Source organism: Heterodontus francisci, chromosome 34 (assembly GCF_036365525.1).
Source record: "Heterodontus francisci isolate sHetFra1 chromosome 34, sHetFra1.hap1, whole genome shotgun sequence".
Taxonomy (NCBI): Eukaryota; Metazoa; Chordata; class Chondrichthyes; order Heterodontiformes; family Heterodontidae; genus Heterodontus; species Heterodontus francisci.
In genome coordinates, this window is record NC_090404.1 from 26,672,074 (window position 1) to 26,698,069 (window position 25,996).

The window sequence follows — 25,996 nt, forward strand, 5'->3', positions numbered from 1 at the left end:
TGTCCTGATACTAGTTAATAATGTTTTTCCTGCCATTTCATCTATTGGAAGAGGAAACGCCTATTGAGGCTATCCAAGGACCACCCACTCCCCGCAAACACTTATACAGATTTCCCCTCTCAGTTAGTTCAATGGAAACAACCCACTGGCCAGGCAGGCAGCAGAGAGTCTCTTGCTTAATCAAAAATGAGAGTCCAGTTTTCACTTGGTCAATTGTCCCATCTGGTGTGCCATCTGTAAGTTTCAGGTCGATTATACCTGAAATGAGATGAGACAGAGGATACCCAACCCATCTCAACTTGGGATGCTTGAGCAAGATAGATCTACAAGGTATGAACTCAAGTTCTGTGATCAAGTCAGAGTTTATTAGGCTTAACTAAGATATATAAAGTTAATACTTAACAATGGTAATAGGTATACAGCAACACTCAGCACCGGTTCTTGCTTCTGAGCCCACTGGGGCACGGACTTCTCTCCTCCTTCTTCTCTTGCTGTGTTCTGTTGACCATTGTCTATCTTTTCCTATGCGTTCTGTTAACTCCAATCTAAATGCACCACTGAGGTCCCAAACTCTACTCTTTTTATCCCTCTTCGGGGTCTATGCTTTGACATATTAGGCCACGATCTAATTCAGCCAATATGATCGGGTGAAGACTACATCATTGTTTGCTCCTAGTGTCATGATGGCTTAGCACATAGACCTTCACATTCGTTCCTGTTTTTAACCCTTGCCAGATACCTGAAGTTCCCCTTTTTCTGAGATAGCTCTATTTCTGCAACGCTGCAGTTTTTAATGACTAGACTAGACAGTTTTTTTATCCTTGTTCTTACACAAGTGCAGAAAAACATGTTTTCTGGACTCTCCAAATGTCAGTTCAGCATTAAACAGCCAGATATTGACCTATTTCAGTCAAGCCTCTCCATCATGCCTTGCAGTCAAGCCTTGACACTAGTTTCTTGCAGAAAGTGTATTGCAAAGCTATTCATCAAAGTAAGCTCTAAAAATGCTCTAAACCTTACACATGTCTTACATGGCTCAGGATTAACCCACACGGGAACTTTGCTGTCAGTGAAGAGAGACGAGAAAGACCAACGTGCCATTTGTCCCTCTCAGTGTGATCCTGAAGGACTGTGTTCAGGCTGAAGTTCTGTTCCTGCCGTACGATCCTCCCCCCAGATTGTCCTTTCTGAGCTCCAGCCAGGTGATGCTAAACACTCAGGTGGAAAAGACAAAAATCTACAACAATGTGTTTAAAACAAAGTTGATTTGTTTCACGTTTATCCAAAATATTAAACTCCTGCCAAGTTATAGCGATTGTTCTCATTAGCAGAAACAAACACTAATTGTCACAATAGAAACGTAGAGAGGTATGCACAGAAGGAGGCCATTCAGCCCATCATGTCTGTGCTGGCCGTTAAGAGTTATCCAGCCTCATCCCACTTTCCGGCTCTTGGTCTGTAGTCTGTAGGTTACGGCTCCTCAATTTCATATCCAAGTATTTTATAAATGTGATGAGGGTTGCTGCCTCGATCACCCTTTCAGACAGTGAGTTCCAGACACCAACCCCCAACCCTCTGGGTGAAAAGATTTCTCAACTGTCTTCCAATCCTTCTGCCAATTACTTGAAATCCATGTCCCCTGGTTATTGACCTCTACAATATTGGAAATAGCTCCTTCCTATCCACTCTATCACAGCCCCTCATAATTTTATACACCTCAGCCTCCTCTGTTCCAAACAAAAACAACCCTAGCCGAACCAATCTTTCCTCACAGCTAAAATTCTCCAATCCTGGCAACATCCTTATAAATCTCCTCTGTACCCTCGCTAATGCAAACACATCCTTCCTGTAATGTGGTGACCAGAACTGCACACAGTACTCCAGCTGTGGCCTAACGAGTGTTTTATACAGTTCCAATATATCCTCCCAGCTCTTATATCCTATGTTTCGGCCAATAAAAGCAAGCATCACGTATGCCTTCTTAATCACCTTATCTACCTGTCCAGCCACCTTCTGGAACTTGTGGACATGCACTCCAAGGTCCCTCTGTTCCTCTACAATTCTCAGTATCCTACCATTTATTCTGTATATTCTTGCTTTGTTTGCCCTCCCCAACATGACCTCACACTTTTCCGAATTGAATTCCATTTGCTATTTTCTGCCCACCTGACCAGTCCATTGATACCTTCCTGCAGTCTACAGCTTTCTTCCTCACTGTCAACCACACGGCCACTTATGGTCTGATTTGCAAACTTTTTAATCATGCTCCTTACATTTAAGTCTATACCATTGATATATACCACAAAAAGCAAGAGAACTGGTGGTGTGCACTGTGGAACCCCACTGGATGGTCCCGTCCTGGATGTGATTAACAGCAGCAACAGCAAAATCCAAGCCCTGCCATTATATATGAACTTGCTGATGTGTCAGCTGGTTGGATGACTGAGTGAATCCCTTCCCACGTATGGATCAGGTGAATGGCCTCTCCCCAGTGTGAACTCGCTGGATCCTCAGCAGGCCTGCTGAGTGAGAAAATCCCTTCCCACACATGGAGCAGGTGAAAGCCTGAGAGAAGCCTGAGTGCATTGGTGTTTCAGTAAATCTTTGTTACTTTTAAATCTCTTCTCAGTCAGAATATTGAAAAGGTCTGTTACCATTGTGAACAAATTGGTGTTGATTGAGGTTGGATGACTGAGTGAATCCCTTGCCACACTCTGAGCAGGTGAACAGTCACTCCCCAGTGTGAACTCGCTGGTGTGTCAGAAGGTTGGATAACTGAGTGAATCCCTTACCACAGTCTGAGCAGGTGAACAATCACTCCCTAGTGTGAACCCGCTGGTGTGTCAGAAGATTGGATAACTGAGTGAATCCCTTACCGCACTCAGTGCAGGTGAACGGCCTCTCCCCAGTGTGAACTCGGTGTGTCAGAAGGTTGGATAACTGAGTGAATCCCTTACCACAGTCTGAGCAGGTGAACGATCACTCCCTAGTGTGAACCCGCTGGTGTGTCAGAAGATTGGATAACTGAGTGAATCCCTTACCGCACTCAGTACAGGTGAACGGCCTCTCCCCAGTGTGAACTCGCTGATGTGTCAGAAGGTTGGATAACTGAGTGAATCCCTTACCACACTCAGTGCAGGTGAATGGCCTCTCCCCAGTGTGAACTCGCTGGTGTGTCAGCAGGGTGGATGAATGAGTGAATCCCTTCCCACACACAGAGCAGGTGAACGGCCGCTCCCCAGTGTGAGTCCGTTGGTGTGCCTGTAGTTCCGTTGTACTTTTAAAGCTCTTCTCACAGTCAGAACATTTAAACGGTCTCTCCTCAGCATGAACTCGCTGGTGTAAGTAAAGGGTGGATGAACGAGTGAATCCCTTCCCACACACGGAGCAGGTGAACGGCTTCTCTCCAGTATGAACTCGCTGGTGTGTCAGCAGGCCTACTGAATGAGTGAATCCCTTCCCACACTCAGAGCAGCTGAATGGCCTCTCCCCAGCATGAGTGCGTTGGTGATTCAGTAAATCCCTGTTACTTTTAAATCTCTTCTCACAGTCAGAACATTGAAAAGGTCGGTCATCCGTGTGAACAAATTGATGTTCATTGAGGTGTGATGACTGACTGAATCCCTTCCCACACACGGAGCAGGTGAACGGCCGCTCCCCAGTGTGAACCCGCTGGTGTCTCAGCAAATCTTGCGTATTTTTAAATCTCTTCTCACAGTCAGAACATGTGAATGATCTCTCATCAGTGTGAACAAGCTGGTGATTCAGCAGGTGGGCTAACTGAGTGAATCCCTTCCCACACACGGAGCAGGTGAACGGCCTCTCCCCAGTGTGACTGCGTCGATGAATTTCCAGCTTGGATGGGTAATTGAATCCCTTCCCACAGTCCTCACATTTCCACGGTTTCTCCATGGTGCGGGTGTCCTTGTGTCTCTCCAGGTTCGATGATCAGTTGAAACCTCGTCTATACACAGAACACTTGCACAGTTTCTCCTTGTTGTGAATGGTGCAATATTTTTTAGGCTGTGTAACTGGTTAAAGCTCTTTCCACAGTCAGTGCTCTGGAACACTCTCACTCGGGCGCGTTTGTCTCGGTGCGTTTCCAGTCACACTGATATTTGAAATCCTTTCGCAGAGTCAGAACAGACAAAATTTTCTCTTTCCACATTCAAAAGCCAAAGATGTTCACGTCCTGATGAATCGAGTGACTGTTAGAACTTGACATGATTTTTGGCTTGACATTTCCATCTGCATCCTTCCATTCGTATACCCTGTAAAAGGAGTTCACAAAAGCCATCACTGTCAGTCAGGACGGAAATTCACAATATTCTTCCCTCCTGCTTCCTAGCGCAGGATGGTCGTGCATGTGCCCTGCAATCTACCTCCCTTGACAGACTCACATTGGAAATTGTTGTGCCTGACTGGATTCAAAAGTACTCGGGGTTAAACCCAGCAACTTCTCCTCATCTCCACTCCACTCCGGCTCAAACGAATGCAACAAAATATACAGGAGGTCAGGGACCGACTTCCACATGCAACACCCAGCCTGATACAAACCAGCTCTTATTTGGTTCATCTGTGTTTCTTGACTCAGTTCCGTGAGCAACAACTGCAATGGAAAAAAACAAAATACTTTGGATTCTGGAAATAAAAGGAGAAAATGCTGGAAATTCTCAGCAGGTCAGGCAGCATCTGCGGAGTGAGAAACAGAGTAAACGTTCTAGCCATATCGAGCTGCCGGAGCCTGCAGCCTGGAACTTGGAGCTGTAATATAGTCCAACACTCACAGCAACCTACAATCCACCTACATTACCGGGATAGGGAGAAAGAGTTTAAAAACACTCAGCAACACGACTCCAGTAAAAGATCCCAGGAGGAAAAGGGGGAGCAGTGTGTACACCTGCCCTGATATCCCCCTCCCCAGGCCTGTCAGTCAAACCCCCCATTCCTCCCAGTCCACAGCTCAGCCTAGCAGCGTCCTGCACCTTGAGCCAGCCCTGCCCAGGTGTGGCCCAGTCCAAGGGCAGTCTTTGTGGAACCAGGGAGTGGGGGAGGGAGGACCTCCTGCCCTGTGCTGTGTCCCAAATGGTTCCTCCCTCCCTCCCCCAGGCCCCTTTATAACTGAGCTCAGTTTCCTTTAAAGTTTTCTCCTTTGATGTTACACTTTATTAATCTTTAATTCCTCCAAAAGAGCTGGAAATCTGGCGGCCGTTAACCCCGGGCCTGTCACCGGGGAGAAGCCCCGCAGCTACCGCCCCGCTCAATACAAACGCGGGACCGGGAGGTTCTTATTGGGGGTGTTGAGACCTACACCAGGTGCTTCTGAAGCCTCCCTGCCCACCCGCTAACCGGCTCCGTCGCTCCCTCCGCCTCGCCGCCGCTCACCCACTGGAGATGCCACTGCCCAAGTCATAAATGTCGCCCCACCGCCATCACTCGCACTGCGCATGCTCCAAACGCTGTTCCGGAATGCGCCTGCGTATTCGACGTTAGACGCACCTGCCAATGACCTCTCACCCCTGACACCTCACAATATCCGAGTGATTGACGGCAGGACCCGACAGGGAGCTGGAGTGGGGCGGGTCAAGAGGGCCTGGGCGGCCCCGCCCCCTCCTTGAGCAAACCCCTCCCTGCTTCGCTCCCAATAGTTGGAGGACCCACATTCCGGAAGGTCATCCAGCCCGCCCCCGCATTTCTAATGGTCGGCCGTGCTGTCAATCAGCAGGGTGGATAGTGTGAATTGAGCATGCGCGGCCAAGCAACGATCGCAGTTTTTGCAGGTGAGAGAGAGAGACGGGTTCACTGCAGTGGAGAAGGAGGCCATTCGACCCATCTGACCTTTTCTATCTATCCTTATGCGTATGAATGCGTGAGTGGATGTAGGTTGCAAATAATTAAGTTATTGTGGAATAAAAGTTATATTTGTTTCTTTCAACCTACGAGAAAACCTGTTGTTGGTCTGTTTATTTGACCCTTAAAACGCTCAGGGGCTGAAACATTAGTTTCACAAAAACACTATCTGTGGTCAGTTGGGAGGTGAAAAGTGGAAGCCAGTCACCCCATTTCCTACCTGTCTGTAACAGGGGACTGAGTGTAATGTATCCAGGTTTACTGACGATACAGAGTTAGGTGGGAAAGTAAGCAGTGAGGGGGACACAAACAGGCTGCAGAGGGATATAGACAGGTTGGGTGAGTGGGCGAGATCATGGCAGATGGAATACAATGTGGTGTGAAGTCCTGCACTTTGATAGGAAAAAATTTTTAAATCTGTTTTTTTATGAATGGTGAGAGACAGAAATGTTTGCATTCAGAGGGACCTGGAGTCCTTGTACGTGAATCACAGAAAATTAACATGTAGGTACAGCAAGCAATTAGAAGGAAATTGTATGTTAGCATTTGTTACAAAGGGATTGGGGTATAAGAGTGAAGAAGTCTTACTACAATTATACAGGACATTGGTGAGGCCCCACCTGGAGTACTGTGTGCAGTTTTGGTCTCCTTACCAAAGGAGGGACATACTTGCCCCTGAGGGAATGAAATGAAGGTTCACTAGTCTGGGTCCTGGGATGAGGCGATTGTTCTATTTATTCACAGAATGTGAGTGTCTCTGGAAATGCCAGCATTTATTGCCCATTTCTAATTGCCCTTGAGAAGGTGGTGGTGAGCCACCTTCTTAAATATAACTGAGTGGCTTGCGAGGCCATTTCATAGGGCAGTTAAGTCAACCACATTTCTGTGGGTCGATAGTCACATGTAGGCCAGATCGGATAAAGACAGCAGATTTCCTTCCCAAAAGAAAAGTAGTGAGCCAGGTGGGTTTTTTGAACAATCTGGTAGTTTCATGGTCACCATTACCGATACTAGCTTTTTTATCCTCGATTTATTTAATTAATTGAATTTAACTCCCTGAACTGCCATGGTGGGATTCAAATTCATGTCTCTGCATCATTAGTCCAGAACTCTGGATTGCTAGTTCAGTAACATACCCACTATACTACAACACCCCCACTATGATCCATCACCTCCTATATGGAGAGACTGAGTAGACTAGGCCGATACTCTCTGGAGTTTAGAAGAGTGAGAGGTGATCTGACAGAAACATAATAAATTTTTAAGAGACTTGACAGGGTAGATGCTGAGAAAATGTTTCCCCTGTCTGGGGAATCTAGAACACTGGGTCTCAGTCTCAGGATAAGGGGTCGGTCATTTAGGACTGAAATGAGGAGAAATTTCTTCACTGAAAGGGTTGTGAATCTTTGGAATTGTCTACCCCAGGGAGCTGTGGATGCTCAGTCATTGAGTATATTTAAGACAGAGATTGATAGATTTTTGGGTACTGAGGGAATTAAGGGATATGGGGATAGTGCGGGAAGGTGGAGTTGAGGTAGAACATCAGCCATGATCTTGGTGAATGGCAGAACAGGCTTGAAGGGCCAAATGGCCTCCTCCAGCTCCTATTTCTTATGTTCATTAAACCTCAGTCTGGTTCCTCTCAAGCTGCTGAGTGAGTGAATTAAATCTTTCTGAACAAATCACCAAGATACCAGATTACAAGTCATGGCCAAAACATCATTTATTGGTTACAAATCACAACTTAGTTAAATCTGGACACACAGACACTTTATAAACATGTATAAACACATAGAAATGTAATCAGAGTTATCCAACAGTTCAGCACTAATAGGGAGAGTATTTCACAAAACAGGTAACAAATACAGGGGTGAGAGTGGCCAAAGACCAAAAGATCTGAAAATTAGTGGCCGAAGACCAAAAACATCTAAATTTTTTTGACAAGGAAACTGGTTCAGTAATGGTAATTTTGTACAATTATATATGTGTAATGAATAAAATTACACTGTACTCAGAATACAATTTCATGAGACTTCCTGACAGCTGATAATTGGTTTTACAGAGCTTCATGTTCTCAATGTCCTGCTTCTGTCTATTTATAGCTTGTTCATGGAAAAGGTGTTCTGTGAAGATGTGTCAACTTTAATGGAAAGCAACATATATAAACATACCAGATGATACGTTCTGGTACCTTGGTAAGTGATGTGCACAAATCAGTAGGTATATAAATGAATAAAAAGTGAACATTTATGAGACATTGACAATCCAGAAACTTGAACAAAAGTGGGGTAATTATTCTTATTTTGTGCTGTGACATCATCAACTGAACGAAGCAGAAAGTAAAACCAGGTAGGGAGGATTGTATACCAGTTATACAGCCTGTCCAATTTACTGTCCATTAACTTAAATGGACAGGAATATCACATACATTCTGTTAGGAGCATGTGATACTCCCGACCCAATTTTCTTTTGGACAATTATTTACCTCCAAGCATTAAAGAAGAAAATAACCTCATTAACTTTCGCAAACGTGGTGCCTCTGTAGATAGAATGCTTGTTTTTAAATATCATGACTCATGGTCGATTTTATAATTAATATAATTAGTCACATTATAAAGATTCTAAACTAAAATAATCTTGTTTGCAGTGCAGATCTCATTATAATCTTAATGAAAACTAATTATAAATGTGGTTTTCCTCTTCAAATGCAATGTAAAAATTGTACCAGATCTTGCTAGCGACAGTGGAAAAGTAATGAGACTAGTGTTGTACCTCTGGGAAGCAAATCCTGCACTCCGGGTCCCACTACCTGGTGGGACGTCCTGCCCCATGTGCCCAAAGATCTGCAGGTCGAGAATCGGCCTGTTCAATGACCTGAAGACCCATGGCAGAAACTCACGACCTTGAGTAGACGTCATCCTCGAATCGAGGGACAGCCGACGACAACCTCTACAGTAACAAGTTTGAGGTTCTGTTACATCATCCCCAAATCAGGCTCAGAATTTGGTAATGGCCCTGTGACAATGCAGCAGGTCCAATGGACAGCTGTATATCCCAACAGTGATGAACACTTCTGGCTCCTGTTCTACTGCATCAATTGGTGCAGTGGCAGCTGCATTTAACAGCAAGGTGAGCTGAAAATCATAACTATTGTGTTGGCTTGGAGAAAGGCAGCACTCTGTATTTACATATTCATACATGTACAGAGTATTGTGCCATCAGCCTCAGAAACCCAGTGACCATTTATAGTGACTGCAGAGAGCTCACAGGATAGTTGCACTGTAGCCAATGCACAGCATTTGTGGTGCAGGACAGCCTTTTCCTGAGAATCTTAAGCAATGCCAAACCACACACTGAAGAAGTATGGCCTTGCATCACTAAGGTTCAAAAGACAGCTTCACACTGACTCAAGGTTTACAGTGTGACTGTGGCAGTAGACAGTGAAAGTGGAGATGAACAATGAATGGAATTCAGCCATACACCTGAGCAAACCGATAAGTGGAAATTCCAGATCACTTCAGTTGCTGCAAAGCACAGGACATATTAGGTTTATACAGTTCATGCTCACTGCAGGATATTCACATGCAATAACCAGTTTGTGCAGAGTTTTCAGAAATTACTACAGACACACACTGCTGTGTAAATGGAAGCAAGTTTCAAATTCCTATTGACAGACCAATGTTTTTGCTGCAGACCAGCGACTTGCCAGCTACTGATCCTGCACCATTAATTTTAAACCATGTCAAATGAGCTGTGTCAGTTCTCATACGATATCCCATGAAGGCTAAAACAAACATTGGGAATTGCTCATACATACGAACATACGAATTAGGAGTAGAGGTCGGCCATTCGTCCCCTCTAGCTTGCTCCGCCATTCAATAAGATCATGGCTGATCTGTTTGTGTCTCCAATTCCACACTTCCATCTACCCCGATAACCTTTGATTCCCTGGTCTAACAAGAATCTCTCTACCCCGCCATTAAAATATTCAATGTCCTGCCTCCACCACCTTCTGAGGCAGAGAGTTCCAAAGTCGCACAACCCTCTGAGAGAAAATAATTCTCCTCATCTCTGTCCAAAAAGGGCAACCCCTAATTTTAAAACAATGCACCCACAAGAGGAAACAGCCTTTCTACATCCACTTTGCCAAGACTGTTCAGGATCTTATATATGTCAATCAAATCTCCCCTCAAGCCAAGTATGTCCAACCTGCTCATTCCAGGTATCAGTCTAGGAAACCTCCTCTAAATTGCATCCAAAGCATTTACATCCATCCTTAAATAAGGAGACCAAAACTGCACACAGTATTTGAGATGTGGCCTCACCAAGGCCCTGTATAACTGAAGCATAACATCCCTACTTTTATTTTCAATTCCTCTCATAATAAAGGAGAGCAGACCATTAGCCTTCTTTATTATTTTTTGTGACTCATGCACTAGAATACCTAGATCCCTCTGCACCTCGGAGTTCTGCAGTCGTTCTCCATTTAAGTAATACTCTGCTTTTTTATTCTTCCTGCCAAAGTGAACAACTTCACATTTTCCCACATTATACTCCATCTGCCAGATTTTACCCACTCAACGTATCTATATCGGTCTGCAACCTCATGTCCTCGTCACAAATACTTTCCTGCCTTTCTTTGTGTCATCTGCAAATTTAGCTACCATGCCATCACTCCCCTCATCTAAGTCATTGATATAAATTGTAAAAAGTTCAGGCCCCAGCACAGACCCCTGCAGGACTTCACTCGTCACATCCTGCCAATCAAGGACCCATTTATGCAGACTGTTTTCTGCCAGCCAGCCAATCTTCTATTCATGCTAATATGTTACCCCCTACACCATGAGTTTCTACTTTGTGCAATAACCTTTTATGTGGCACCTTGTCAAATGCCTTCTGGAAATCCAAGTACAGCACGTCAACGGGCTCCCCTTTATTCACAGTGCTTGTTACTCCTCAAAGAACGCCAATAAATTGGTTAAACATGATTTCCCTTTCACAAAACCGTGCTGACTATTCCCGATTACCTTGAGTTTTTCTCTGTACCCAGCTATAGCCTCCTTAATGATCGATTCTAACACCTTCCCCACGACAGGTCTGTGTATACACACACCTCCTTTTTGGCCATTTACAGAAGACTGACACGCTGAATTTGTGAAGTAGTATGCTGTTCCACCCACTTGCTTCTCTGGTTGAAGTTCACTTCCACCAAGGTGTAAGAAAATACAAAAATAAAGACAACTTAAAAACAGCTTTGTGGTTGTCTAGAAGTAAAAAAAAAAATTGGAAAGCCATAGGTGAATTTCCAAAATCCCAATGTCAGAAATCCACCATTTGGCAGAAACTTCTCAGCCCCGGGTTACTTGTGAACTTGCTGGTGTTTCAGCAGGTGGGATGACTGAGTGAATCCCTTCCCACACTCTGAGCAGGTGAACGGCCTCTCTCCAGTGTGAACTCGCTGGTGTGTTAGCAGGTGGGATGACCGAGTGAATCCCTTCCCACAATCTGGGCAGGTGAAAGGTCTCTCCCCAGTGTGAATTCGCTGGTGTGTCAGCAGGTGGGATAACTGAGTGAATCTCTTCCCACACTCTGTGCAGGTGAATGGCCTTTCCCCACTGTGAACACGCTGGTGTATCAGCAGGTCGGATGAAGTAGTGAATCCCTTCCGACACTCAGAGCAGGTGAACGGCCTCTCCCCAGTGTGAACTCGCTGGTGTGTCAGCAGATGGGATGAAGTAGTGAATCCCTTCCCACACTCTGTGCAGATGAATGGCCTCTCCCCAGTGTGAACTCGCTGGTGTGTCAGCAGAGCGGATAACCGAGTGAATCCCTTCCCACACTCTGAGCAGGTGAATGGCCTCTCCCCAGAGTGAATTCGCTGGTGTGTCAGCAGGTCGGATGAAGTAGTGAATCCCTTCCCACACGCTGAGCAGGTGAACGGCCTCTCCAAAATGTGAACTCGCTGGTGTGTCAGCAGGTTGGATGAAGTAGTGAATCCCTTTCCACACTCTGTGCAGGTGAACGGCCTCTCCCCAGTGTGAACTCGCTGGTGTCTCAGCAGGGCGGATGACTGAGTGAATCCCTTCCCACACTCTGAGCAGGTGAACGGCCTCTCCCCAGTGTGAACTCGCTGGTGTTTCAGCAGGTCGGTTGACGTAGTGAATCCCTTCCCACACTCTGAGCAGGTGAACGGCCTCTCCCCAGTGTGAACTCGCTGGTGTGTCAGCAGGGTGGATGAATTATTGAATCCCTTCCCACACTCGGAGCAGGTGAATGGCCAGTCCCCAGTGTGAATTTGCTGGTGTGTCAGCAGGTTGTACGACTGAGTGAATCCCTTCCCACACTTTGAGCAGGTGAATGGCCTCTCTCCAGTGTGAACTCGCTGGTGTATCAGCAGGTGGGATGACTGAGTGAATCCCTTCCCACACTCTGTGCAGATGAATGGCCTCTCCCCAGTGTGAACTCGCTGGTGTGTCAGCAGGGTGGATGAATCAGCAAATCTGTTCCCACACACGGAACAAGTGAACGGCCTCTCCCCAGTATGAACTCGCTGGTGTGTCAGCAGGTGCGATAACTGAGTGAATCCCTTCCCACACTCTAAGCAGGTGAACGGCCTTTCCCCAGTGTGAACTCGCTGGTGTGTCAGCAAGTTGGATGAATGAGTGAATCCCTTCCCACACTCTAAGCAAGTGAACGGCCTCTCCCCAGTGTGAACTCGCTGATGTGTCAGCAGGTGGGATGACCGAATGAATCCCTTCCCACAGACGGGGCAGACGAATGGTCTCTCCCCAGTGTGAACTCGCTGGTGTGTCAGCAGTGTGGATAACTGAGTGAATATCTTCCCACACTCTGAGCAGGTGAATGGTCTCTTGCCAGTATGAACTTGCTGGTGTGCAGTGAATTCAGATGATCGCTTGAATCCAGTTCCGCAGTGAGAACACCTGAATGGTCTCTCATCAGTGTGAACATGTCGATGGGACATCAGTTCAGCTGAGCTTTTCTCGCAATTTCCACAGAATTTAAAAGATCTCTCGTCAGTGTGAACTCTCTGATGTGTGGGCGGGTAGGATGATTGAGTGTATCCCTTCCCACATTCTCAGCAGGTGAACAGCCTCTCCAGGGTGTGACTGCGTGGATGAGTTTCCAGCTCAACTGGATAATTCAATCCCTTTCCACAGTCCCCATATTTACATGGTTTCTTCCCAGTCTGACTGCACTTGTGTTTCGACAGGCCAAATGATCGGCTGGAACCTCGTCCACACACAGAAAACGTGTACAGTTTCTCCCCACTGTGATCCGTGCTTTTTCCTTTCACGTTCGAACTCCGGTGATATCAGGGTTACGATAAATTGGGCGTTTCCTTCAGATCATGATCTGACGTTTGCTTTGCATTTCACGGCTGCAATTCCTCCCCTTCTAAAACCCTGTGAAATTGATCTAAAACAGAAAAAAAAGGGAGTGTGAGAGAACCCACTAAAACACAAAGGCAGGTTGTGAAATGGAGCTGAATGAATCTGGAAATTTATGGGGCCGGCACTGGGAAAAAGTGACCATGAAAGCTGCTGGATTGATGTACAACCCCAACTGGTTCATTAGTGTCCTTCAGGGAACAAACCAGCCAAACCAGTCTAGACCTACACAAGACTCTGCCTTCTGTGGGAGGAAAGAGAGAGATAGAGTGAGTGAGGTGGGACAGACAGTGAGAGGAGAGGGATTTTATATATCTACAACTCGACCAGAACTTTGACAGAATCTCCCAAACCCTCAACTTCCATCATCTAGAAGGACCAGGGTAGCAGGTGTATGTGAACACCATCATCTCCAAGTCACACACCATCCTGACTTGTCTGACATCCAGTACTGGATGAACAGAAATTTCCTCCAATTAAATATTAGGAAGTCTGAAGCCATTGTCTTCAGATCCTGCTACAAACTCCACACTAGCCACCAACACCTCTCCCTGGAAACTGTCTGAGGCTAAACCAAACTCTTCATAACCTTGGTGTCATATTTGACTCTGAGATGAGCTTCCGACTGCATATCGGAGCCATCACTCAGACCACCTATTTCCACATCATTAACATCACCCGACTTCGCCACTGCCTCAGCTCATCTGCCTCTGAAACTTACATCCATATATTTGGACATCATCACTGGGTGAAAATCCTGTAACTCCTTCCCGAACACCATTGTGGGAGCACCTTCACCACACGGACTGCAGTGGTTCAAGATGAAGGCCTTCTCAATGGGCAACTGCAGAGTGGCAATATATGCTGGTCTGGCTATTGGCGCCCATATCCCAGGAATGAAGTAACAACATGTGTATAGGTAAAATGGATCAAAAGCCGCTCCAGATATACTTGTTACGAAAACAATACACTTCGACATTGAATGGTTGGTATCTGTTTAGCAACCTCATCTCCCTGGGAATCCACCTCCCTTGAAAGTCTCACATTGGAAATTGTTGGGCCTGACTGGGCTCAAAAGTACTCGGGATTAAACCCAGCAGCTTCTCCTCCATCTCCACTCCAGATCAAACTGATGGAACAAAAAAGACCTATACAAGAGGACAGGGACCGATCGGGAGACAGAATTTGGAAACACTCACCAACACGGCTCCAGTAAAATATCCCAGGAGGTGATGGAGAATCAGTGTGTGTTCCTGCCCTGATATCCCCAGATGTAACTCAAAAGGACTTGTCCACCGCCATCACTCACTGCTCATACTCCAAACGATGCTTAGCTTTGCGCTTGCGCGAAAGGCAGTTCGACACTGCGCATGCCCCAAACACTGTCGCACTACGCCTGCGCACTGGACTCCTGTGGTATGAAATTGGAACTTTAGTGCTGAGAATGTTGGGTTGATGCCCCGCCATTGAACCTCACAACAGGAGTGGCGAGTCGTCGGAATTGTCGAGCAGACGGGCGCGAGGAAGAGAATAGGTGATTGAGCGGGGAAGTGAATGCGGCTATTACCATTGAGGCAGTTTGGAATTAACTTGTGTTTTGTGTCAAATTGAGCAGCGCCATCTTTAGTCCTGGCAGCGGCCTGAGACGTCGCAGACAGTGACGTTTCAGTCGATGAGGCTGCATTTGCGCATGTGCCAGTGATGCACCATCTTGTGGTTGCGTTACCAGTAAACGCGTCCTTAATATATGTTCGCTCTTTTATACCATTCATTTTTCTGAGTATGAACTCCCGTCCATTCTCCGACGTGTAATTGGCAGTCCATATTGCCCAGAATGCTCCACGCGAGTGAATACGGCCGATCTCCATCCCAAGGGTCGCAACGCGCAGCTGCGGGAAGGCCCCGCTGCCGAAGCCCGCCTGTCGTAAGGAGCATGCGCGGTACAGCTCCCGGAAGCTGAGCGAGGCCGAGCGCAGCCTCAGTCGGAGCGAGTCTCAGCGGCTTTCAGACCCTGAATCAGAGCTGCTGGGCCCGATGGACTTGCGGCGAGGATCCCGGCGGGAGGGGGCCACCATTAAAGCGATGGTGCAGCGCCTCCCCCATCATAGCCGCCGCTTCCTGGTTTCTTCTCCCGTTTCCGCCGAGTCAGGAAGCCTATGAGTTAATTGACTGGTAAGTATTGTAGCTTTGTTTCCCTTTCTCCAAAGTTAGGAAGTTAGTCCAAGGAGCTGGAAATTAAACATTCCAGTTTTCATCAGAATAAGCGGAGCTTCCCCAGATTTAAGTGACACCAACAGAAGGGAATGGGTGAATCTTAAGTAGAGGTTTATTAATATTAGTAAGGTTTATTATCGAATAGATGGAGGAATGGTCGGACTGCTTCAATCTCTACAGTGCTCATCCTGTCGTATAGAAAGCAGACAATTTATGGCACAGAAGGAGGCCATTCAGCCCATTGGGTCTGTGCCAGTTGAAGAACAGGTATCCAGATTAATCCCACTTTCTAGTTGTTACGACCTCAGAGAAATCGTCAACATGAAAAATACGAGATAGGGATGCCCATTTAACACATTGAGATTTCACATTTTAAGTCTTTTATAATAGCAAGAAAAAGAAATCCCCAAATAGCTAAATAGCACTTTGTAAATAGCTGACACCCCAAATTTCAATGTTATTTTCTTTACTTGTTGAACACTTGAATATCTCACACCACACTGATATGTTACACAATCCTTTGTGATGACAAAAGTCCCAAATTTCTCCCAGTTGCAATGTGCTGGATCTCCCAGACTTTTCAAAAAACAATATTTTCCTTCGCTCCCTTCTCCAAGCACCTCTGACCTGGACATCTGTGGATAATGTGATTTCTGGTGTTCCTGTGGGCCCTTTACTCCTCCACAAAGTTCAACTCTTTTATTTAAAAAAAAAAGGTTTAAGTTTCTACAGCTTTTCGCTGTCTATCTTCAGAGAGCACTTGCTCTCCGGCTGCCCCTGCTGGGTGCCATCTCTTACAGCTTCCCTTGAGTCCTCACTCCGATGGGTTCTCTTCTTACAGCCTGCTTGAGGCACATCCTATGCCATGTGGGAACTCCAGGATAATTCCAGTCTCCTGAATAACCAATTGTGCAGGAAGTGTCGTCAGTTGTAGCAGCTCAAACTCCGGGTTTTGGAGCATGAGCAGCAACTGGCGTCACTGCGGGGCATCCGTGAGGTTGAGAGCTTTGTGGATAGGAGATTTATAAATGTGGTCACCCCGCAGCTTAAGAGTACGCAGGGAGAGAGGCAATTATTGACCAAAAGACAGTCATGAAGAAACAGACAGTTGTGCAGGAGTCCCCTGAGTTCACTTCACTCTACGGCCAGTATTCAGTTCTGAACATTGATGAGAGTGATGGTTCATCTGGGGAATGCAGCCAGAGCCAAGTCCATGGCACCACGGGTGGCTCAGCTGTACAGGGAGGCACAAAGATGATTTGAAGAGCAATAATCCACCCCTGGGCCCTGTAAACCCAAGCATTAATCCACCCCGGGCCCTGTAAACCTGAGCATTAATCCACCCCTGGGCCCTGTAAACCTGAGCATTAATCCACCCCTGGGCCCTGTAAACCTGAGCATTAATCCACCCCTGGGCCCTGTAAACCTGAGCATTAATCCACCCCTGGGCCCTGTAAACCTGAGCATTAATCCACCCCTGGGCCCTGTAAACCCGAGCATTAATCCACCCCGGGCCCTGTAAACCCGAGCATTAATCCACCCCGGGCCCTGTAAACCCGAGCATTAATCCACCCCTGGGCCCTGTAAACCCGAGCATTAATCCACCCCGGGCCCTGTAAACCCGAGCATTAATCCACCCCGGGCCCTGTAAACCCGAGCATTAATCCACCCCTGGGCCCTGTAAACCTGAGCATTAATCCACCCCTGGGCCCTGTAAACCCGAGCATTAATCCACCCCTGGGCCCTGTAAACCCAAGCATTAATCCACCCCTGGGCCCTGTAAACCAGAGTATTAATCCACCCCTGGGCCCTGTAAACCAGAGTATTAATCCACCCCTGGGCCCTGTAAACCAGAGTATTAATCCACCCCTGGGCCCTGTAAACCCGAGCACTAATCCACCCCTGGGCCCTGTAAACCTGAGCACTAATCCACCCCTGGGTCCTGTAAACCCGAGCATTAATCCACCCCTGGGCCCTGTGAAGATACTGACAATAGGAGCAGGAGTGGACAATTCGGCCCCTTGAGCCTGCTCCGCCATTCAATACGATCATGGCTGATCTGATTTGGCCTTAACTCCACTTTCCTGTCGGCCCCCCATAACCCTTGACTCCCTTGTGGATCAAAAATCTGTCTAACTCGGCCTTGAATATATTCAATCACCCAGCCTTCACTGCTCTCTGGAGAAGAGAATTCCAAAGATTAACAACCCTCAGAGAAGAAATTTCTCCTCATCTCCATCTTAAATTGGAGACCCCTTATTTTTAAACTGTGCTCCCTAGTTCTAGACTCCCCCATGAGGGAAAACATCCTCTCAGCGTCTACCCAGTGAAGCCCCCTCACAATCTTGCATGTTTCAATAAAATCATCTCTCATTCTTCTAAATTCTAATGAGTATCGGCCCAACCTGCTCATCCCTTCCTCATAAGACAACTTTCTTCCCAGGAATCAGCCTAGTGAACCTTCTCTGAACTGCTTCCAATGCAAGTATATCTCTCCTTAAGGAAAGAAACCAAAACTGTACACAGTACTCTAGGTGCAGTCTGACCAATGCCCTGTACCGTGTAGCAAGCATTCCCTACTTGTATACTCCATCACATTTGCAGTAAAGGGCAGTATTCCATTTTCCATCCTTCTTACTTGCTGTACCTTCACACTAACATTTTGTGATTCCTGTGCAAGGACACCCAGATCCCTCTGTACCACAGCATTCTGCAGTCTCTCTCCATTTAAATAACACTCTGCTTTTCCAACGTTCCCACCAAAGTGGACAACCTCACATTTTCCCACATTATACTCCATCTGCCAATTTTTTGCCCACTCACTTAACTATCTGAATCCATTTGCAGACTGTTTCCTCCTCACAACTTGCTTTCCTACCTATATTTGTATCATCAGATTTGGCAAAATTCCACTCTGTCCCTTTATCCATGTCATTAATATAGTTCAGAAGTAGTTGGGACCCCAGCACTGATCCCTGTGACACTCCACTAGTTACAGTTTGCCAATCTGAAAATGCCCCATCTATCCTGACTCTCTGTTTCCTGTTAGTTAGTCCTCTATCCATGCTAAGAAATTACTGCCAACACCATGAGCTCCTATCTTGTGTAATAACCTTTTATGTGACACCTTATTAAATGCCTTTGGAAATCCAACTGCACTACATCTACTGGTTCCCCTTTATCCACCCTGTTCATTACTTCCTCAAACAACTCTAACAAGTTTGTCAAACATGATTTCCCTTTCATACAATCAAGCAGAGGCAACATGGTTTTATTATGATTATTTAAATGTCCTACTACTTCCTTAATGTTTTTTTTTGAGATACAGCACTGAAACAGGCCCTTCGGCCCACCGAGTCTGTGCCGACCATCAACCACCCATTTATACTAATCCTACACTAATCCCATATTACTACCACCTGTCCCTATCACCTACCTATACTAGGGGCAATTTATAATGGCCAATTTACCTACCAACCTGCAAGTCTTTTGGCTTGTGGGAGGAAACCAGAGCACCTGGAGAAAACCCACGCAGACACAGGGAGAACTTGCAAACTCCACACAGGCAGTACCCAGAATTGAACCTGGGTCCTTGGAGCGGTGAGGCTGCGGTGCTAACCACTGCGCCACTGTGCCGCCCATGTTCTCCAGCATTTTCCCAATGAGAGGTCAGGACTTGTGCCTTGTCGATGGTGGACAGGCATTGGCGAGACAGGAGGTGCAGAATTCCCAGCCTCTGACCTGCTCTTGTAGCCACAGCATTGATGTAGCTGGTCCAGTTTAGTTTCTGGTCAATGGTAACTCCCAGAATGTTGGTAGTGGGGGATTCAGCGATGGTAATGCCATTGAATGTCAAGGGGAGATGTTAGATTCTCTCTTGTTGGAGATGGTCATTGCCTGGCACTTGTGTGACGCGAATGTTACTTGCCACTTATCAGCCCAAGCCTGGATGTTGTCTAGGTCTTGCTGCATTTCTACACAGACTGCTTCAGTATCTGAGGAGTCACGAATGGTGCTGAACATTGTGCAATCATCAGCGAACATCCCCACTTCTGACCTTATGATGGAGGGAAGGTCATTGATGAAGCAGCTGAAGATGGTTGGGCCTAGGACACTACCCTGAGGAACTCCTGCAGTGATGTCATGGAGCTCAGATGATTGACCTCCAACAACCACAACCATCTTCCTTTGCGCTAGGTATGACTCCAGCCAGCGGAGGGTTTTCCCCCTGATTCCCATTGACCTCAGTTTTGCTAGGGCTCCTTGATGCCATACTGGGTCAAATGCTGCCTTGATGTCAAGGGCAGTCACTCTCTCCTCACCTCTTGAGTTCAGCTCTTTTGTCCATGTTTGAACCAAGGCTGTAATGAGGTCAGCAGCTGAGTGGCCCTGGAGGAACTCAAACTGAGAGTCACCGAGCAGGTTATTGCTAAGCAAGTGCTGCTTGATGGTACTGTTGACGGCACCTTCTATCACTTTACTGATGATTGAGAGTAGGCTGATGGGGTGGTAGTTGGCCGGGTTGGACTTGTCCTGCTTTTCGTGTACAGGACATACCTGGGCAATTTTCCACATTGCAGGATAGATGCCAGTGTTGTAGCTGTACTGGAACAGCTTGACTTGGGGTGCAGCAAGTTCTGGAGCACAGGTCTTCAGTACTATTGCCGGAATATTGTCAGGGTCCATAGTGTTTGCAGTATCCAGTGCCTTCAGTTGTTTCTTGATATTACGTGGAGTGAATCGGATTGGCTGAAGTCTGGCATCTGTGATGCTGGGGACTTCAGGAGGAGACCGAGATGGATCATCAACTTGGCACTTCTGGCTGAAGATGGATGTAAATGCTTCAGCCTTATCTTTCGCACTGATGTGCTGGGCTCCCCCATCATTGAGGATGGGGATATTTGTGGAGCCACCTCCAATTAGTTGTTTAATTATCCACCACTATTCACAGCTGGATGTGGCAGGACTGCAGAGCTTCGATCTGATCCGTTGGTTATGGAATCGCTTAGCTCTGTCTATCGCATGCTGCTTCCGCAGTTTGGCATGCGAGTCGTCTGGGTTGTAGCTTCACCCGGCTGACAGCTCATTTTGAGGTATGTCTGGTGCTGCTCCTCGCATGCCCTCCTGCACTCTTCATTGAACCAGGGTTGGTCTCCTGGCTTGATGGTAATGGTAGAGTGGGGATATGCCGGGCCATGTGGTTGAATACAATGCTGCTGCTGATGGCCCACAACGCCTCATGGATGCCCAGTTTTGCATTGCTAGATCTGTTCGAAATCTATCCCATTTAGCACGGTGAAAGTGCCACACAACACAATGGATGGTATCCTCAATGTGAAGGCAGGACTTCGTCTCCACAAGGACTGTGCAGTGGTCACTCCTACCAATACTGTCATGGACAGATGCATCTGCGGCAGGCAGATTGGTGAGGACGAGATCATGTATATTTTTCCCTCTTGTTGGTTCTGTCACCGCCTGCCGCAGACCCAGTCTAGCAGCTATGTCCTTTAGGACTCGGCCAGCTCGGTCAGCAACGGTGATACCAAGCCACTCTTGGTGATGGACGTTGATGTGCCGAACCCAGAATACATTCTGTGCCCTTGCTGCTCTCAGTGCTTCTTCCAATTGGTGTTCAACATGGAGAATCGTGGAAATTTTATGGCACAGAAAGAGGCGGGTTGGTCCATCGTGTCTACGCTGGCCGAGAAGCACTGATTCATCAGCCAAGGGGGGGGCAGTAGGTGGTAATCAGTAGGAGGTTACCTTGCCCATGGTTGACCTGATGCCATGAGACTTCATGGGGTCTAGAGTCAGTGTTGAGGACTCCCAGAGCAACTCCCTCCTGACTGTATACCACTGTGCCACCACCTCTGGTGGGTCTGTCCTGCCGGTGGGACGGGCCATAGCCTGGATGGTGATGGTGGTGTCTGGGATATTTTCTGTAAGGTATGATTCGGTGAGTCTGACTGTGTCAGGCTGTTGCTTGACTAGTCTGTGGGACAGCTCTCCCAACTTTGACACACATCCCCAGATGTTACTAAGGAGGACTTTGCAGGGTCACCGGGGCTGGCTTTGCCGTTGCCGTTTCCAATGCCTAGGTCGATGACAGTGGTCCGTCCAGTTTCATTCCTTTTCTTGTACTTAATACATATGCATGAAGATACGAATTAGGTGCAGAAGTAGGCCATTTGGCCCCTCTAGCCTGCTCCGCCATTCAATAAGATCATGGCTGATCTGTTTGTGTATCGAATTCCACTCTCCCATCTACCGCTGATAAACCTTGATTCCTTTGCCTAACCAGAATCTATCAACCTCTGACTTAAAATTATTCATTGACCCTGCCTCCACCACCTTAGAACCATAGAAAAATTACAGCACAGAAGGAGGCCATTCAGCCGATCATGTCTGTGCCAGCCGAAAAATTAGCCGCCCAATCTAATCCCACTTTCCACTACCTGGTCCATAGCCTTGCAGGTTACAGCATTTCAGGTGCATGTCTAGGTACCTTTATGTACATTCTGAGGCAGAGAGTTCCAAAGTCACACAACCCTCTGACAAGCCCAGTCTGTCCAACCTTTCCTCATAGGACAACCTGCTCATTTCAGATATCAATCTAGTAAACCTTCTCTGATCCACCTCCAACGCATTTACATCCTTAAATAAGGAGACCAAAACTGCACACAGTATTCAAGATGTGGTCTCACCAAGGCCCTGTATAACTGAAGCATAACATCCTTACTTTTATTTTCAATTCCTCTCATAATGAAGGATTGCATTCCATTAGCTTTCTTTATTACTTGCTGTACCTGCATACTAACTTTTGTGACTCATGCACGAGAACACCTAGATCCCTCTGCACCTCGGAATTCTGCAGTCGTTCTTTGTTTAAGTAATACTAGAAACATTAAAAAATAGGAGCAGGATTAGGCCATTCAGCCCTTCGGCCCTGCTCCGCCATTCACAAAAAGATCTCGACTGATCGTCTAATTCAGTACCCTGTTCCCGCTTTCTCCCCATATCCCTTCATCCCTTTGGCATTAAGAAATATATCTATCTCCTTCTTGAATATATTTAATGACTTGGCCTTCATTGCTTTCTATGGTAGAGAATTCCACAGGTTCACCACCCTCTGAGTGAAGAAATTTCTTCTCATCTCGGTTCTAAATGGCATACACTGTATCCTGAGACTGTGACCCCTGGTTCTGGACTCCCCAGCCATCGGGAACATCCTCCCTGCATCTAGTCCTGTTAGACTGACCGCTAGTTCTAGATTCTCCCACAAGGAGAAACATCCTTTCCACATCCACCCTGTCAAGCCCCCTCAGGATCTTTTATGTTTCAATCAAGTCACCTCTTACTCTTCTAAACTCCAGCAGATACAAGCCTAGCCTGTCCAACCTTTCCTCATAAGACAGCCCACCCATTCGAGGTATCAGTCTAGTAAACCTTCTCTGAACTGCTTCCAACACATTTACATCCTTCCTTAAGCAAGGAAACTACTACTGTACACAGTACTCCAGATGCAGTCTCACCAGTGCCCTGTATAGCTGAAGCATAACCTCCCTACTTTTGTATTCAATTCCCCTCATGATAAATGATAACATTTTATTAACTTTCCTAATTATGTGCTGTACCTGCATACTAACCTTTTGTGATTCATGCACTAGGACACCCAGATCCCTCTGCATCTCAGAGTTCTGCAATCTCTCACCATTTAGATAATATGTTTTTTTATTCTTCCTGCCAAAGTGGACAATTTCATATTTTCCCACATTATACTCCATTTCCAGATCTTTGCCCACTCACTTAACCTATCTATATCCCTTTGTAGCCTGCTTATGTCCTCTTCACAAGTTACTTTCCTACCTATCTTTGTGTCATCCGCAAATTTAACAACCATACCTTCGATCTCTTCATCCAAGTCATTTTATACAAATAGTAAAAAGTTGAGGTCCCAGCACAGATCTCTGTGGCACACCACTCGTTATATCTTGCCAACCAGAAAATTGTCCATTTATGCTTACTCTCTGTTTCCTGTTAACTAGCCCATCTTCTATTCATGCTAAACTGTTACCCTGACACCGTGAGCTTTTATTTTCCACAATAGCCTTTGATGTGGCACCTTATGAAATGCCTTCTGGAAATCTAAGTACAATACATACACCGGTTCCCCTTTATCCACAGCACATGTAACTCCCTCAAAGAACTCCAATAAATTGGTTAAACATGATTTCCCTTTCACAAAACCATGTTGACTCTGGCTGATCAGCTTGAATTTTTCTAAGTGCTCTGTCTTTAATAATAGCTTCCAACATTTTCCCTAAGTCAGATGTTAAGCTAACTGGCTAAGTTTCCTGCTTTCTGTCTCCCTCCCTTTTTGAATAAAGAAGTTACAGTGGCTATCATTCAATGAAATGGAACCTTCCCTGAATCAGAGGAATTTTGGAAAATTAAAACCAATGCATCAACTATCGCAGTAGCCACTTCTTTTAAGACGCTAGGATGCAGTCCATCAGAACCTGGAGACTTGCCAGCCCTCAGTTCCAACAGTTTGTTCAGTACCACTTCCCTGCTGATTGTAATTTTCTTGAGTTCCTCCCTCCCTTCCATTTCCTGACCTGAGTGTCTCCTCACCATGTCTAATTCCCCCCCTCCCTGTGAACAGACCCTGTCTGATTCCCCCCCCTCCCTGTGAACAGACCCTGTCTGATTCCCCCCCCTCCCTGTGAACAGACCCTGTCTGATTCCCCCCCCTCCCTGTGAACAGACCCTGTCTGATTCCCCCCCCTCCCTGTGAACAGACCCTGTCTGATTCCCCCCCCTCCCTGTGAACAGACCCTGTCTGATTCCCCCCCCTCCCTGTGAACAGACCCTGTCTGATTCCCCCCCCTCCCTGTGAACAGACCCTGTCTGATTCCCCCCCCTCCCTGTGAACAGACCCTGTCTGATTCCCCCCCCCTCCCTGTGAACAGACCCTGTCTGATTCCCCCCCTCCCTCCCTGTGAACAGACCCTGTCTGATTCTCCCCCCCCCCTCCCTGTGAACAGACCCTGTCTGATTCTCCCCCCCCCCTCCCTGTGAACAGACCCTGTCTGATTCCCCCCCCCCCTCCCTGTGAACAGACCCTGTCTGATTCCCCCCCCCCCTCCCTGTGAACAGACCCTGTCTGATTCCCCCCCCCCTCCCTGTGAACAGACCCTGTCTGATTCCCCCCCCCCCTCCCTGTGAACAGACCCTGTCTGATTCCCCCCCCCCCTCCCTGTGAACAGACCCTGTCTGATTCCCCCCCCCCCTCCCTGTGAACAGACCCTGTCTGATTCCCCCCCCCCCTCCCTGTGAACAGACCCTGTCTGATTCCCCCCCCCCCTCCCTGTGAACAGACCCTGTCTGATTCCCCCCCCCCCCTCCCTGTGAACAGACCCTGTCTGATTCCCCCCCCCCCTCCCTGTGAACAGACCCTGTCTGATTCCCCCCCCCCTCCCTGTGAACAGACCCTGTCTGATTCCCCCCCCCCTCCCTGTGAACAGACCCTGTCTGATTCCCCCCCCCCTCCCTGTGAACAGACCCTGTCTGATTCCCCCCCCCCTCCCTGTGAACAGACCCTGTCTGATTCCCCCCCCCCTCCCTGTGAACAGACCCTGTCTGATTCCCCCCCCCCTCCCTGTGAACAGACCCTGTCTGATTCCCCCCCCCCTCCCTGTGAACAGACCCTGTCTGATTCCCCCCCCCTCCCTGTGAACAGACCCTGTCTGATTCCCCCCCCCTCCCTGTGAACAGACCCTGTCTGATTCCCCCCCCCTCCCTGTGAACAGACCCTGTCTGATTCCCCCCCCCTCCCTGTGAACAGACCCTGTCTGATTCCCCCCCCCCTCCCTGTGAACAGACCCTGTCTGATTCCCCCCCCCCTCCCTGTGAACAGACCCTGTCTGATTCCCCCCCCCCCTCCCTGTGAACAGACCCTGTCTGATTCCCCCCCCCCTCCCTGTGAACAGACCCTGTCTGATTCCCCCCCCCCTCCCTGTGAACAGACCCTGTCTGATTCCCCCCCCCCTCCCTGTGAACAGACCCTGTCTGATTCCCCCCCCCCTCCCTGTGAACAGACCCTGTCTGATTCCCCCCCCCCTCCCTGTGAACAGACCCTGTCTGATTCCCCCCCCCCCTCCCTGTGAACAGACCCTGTCTGATTCCCCCCCCCCCCCTCCCTGTGAACAGACCCTGTCTGATTCCCCCCCCCTCCCTGTGAACAGACCCTGTCTGATTCCCCCCCCTCCCTGTGAACAGACCCTGTCTGATTCCCCCCCCCTCCCTGTGAACAGACCCTGTCTGATTCCCCCCCCCTCCCTGTGAACAGACCCTGTCTGATTCCCCCCCCCTCCCTGTGAACAGACCCTGTCTGATTCCCCCCCCCTCCCTGTGAACAGACCCTGTCTGATTCCCCCCCCCTCCCTGTGAACAGACCCTGTCTGATTCCCCCCCCCTCCCTGTGAACAGACCCTGTCTGATTCCCCCCCCCCTCCCTGTGA

At 47.7% G+C, this 25,996-nt stretch overlaps 1 protein-coding gene and 1 pseudogene across 2 annotated transcripts in view; both read right to left on the minus strand.

The window, feature by feature from the left end:
* Positions 1 to 352: 352 nt before the first annotated feature.
* On the minus strand, positions 353 to 5,423 carry LOC137349257 (zinc finger protein 229-like; annotated as a pseudogene).
* A 2,145-nt stretch (positions 5,424 to 7,568) lies between these two features.
* LOC137349242 (zinc finger protein 420-like) overlaps positions 7,569 to 25,996 on the minus strand; it is a 41,990-nt gene continuing 23,562 nt past the window's right edge. The window contains exons 1-2 of one of the 2 annotated variants that reach the window (XM_068014736.1): positions 14,459 to 14,583; positions 7,569 to 13,287 (exon numbers count right to left, since the gene is read on the minus strand). In XM_068014736.1, coding sequence (XP_067870837.1) covers positions 11,210 to 12,832 — 1,623 coding nt within the window. In that variant the 5' untranslated portion in view covers positions 12,833 to 13,287; positions 14,459 to 14,583 and the 3' untranslated portion in view covers positions 7,569 to 11,209. Of the gene's footprint in view, positions 13,288 to 14,458; positions 14,584 to 25,996 lie in introns of those variants that run through there. The other variant, XM_068014737.1, reaches the window with a different exon arrangement.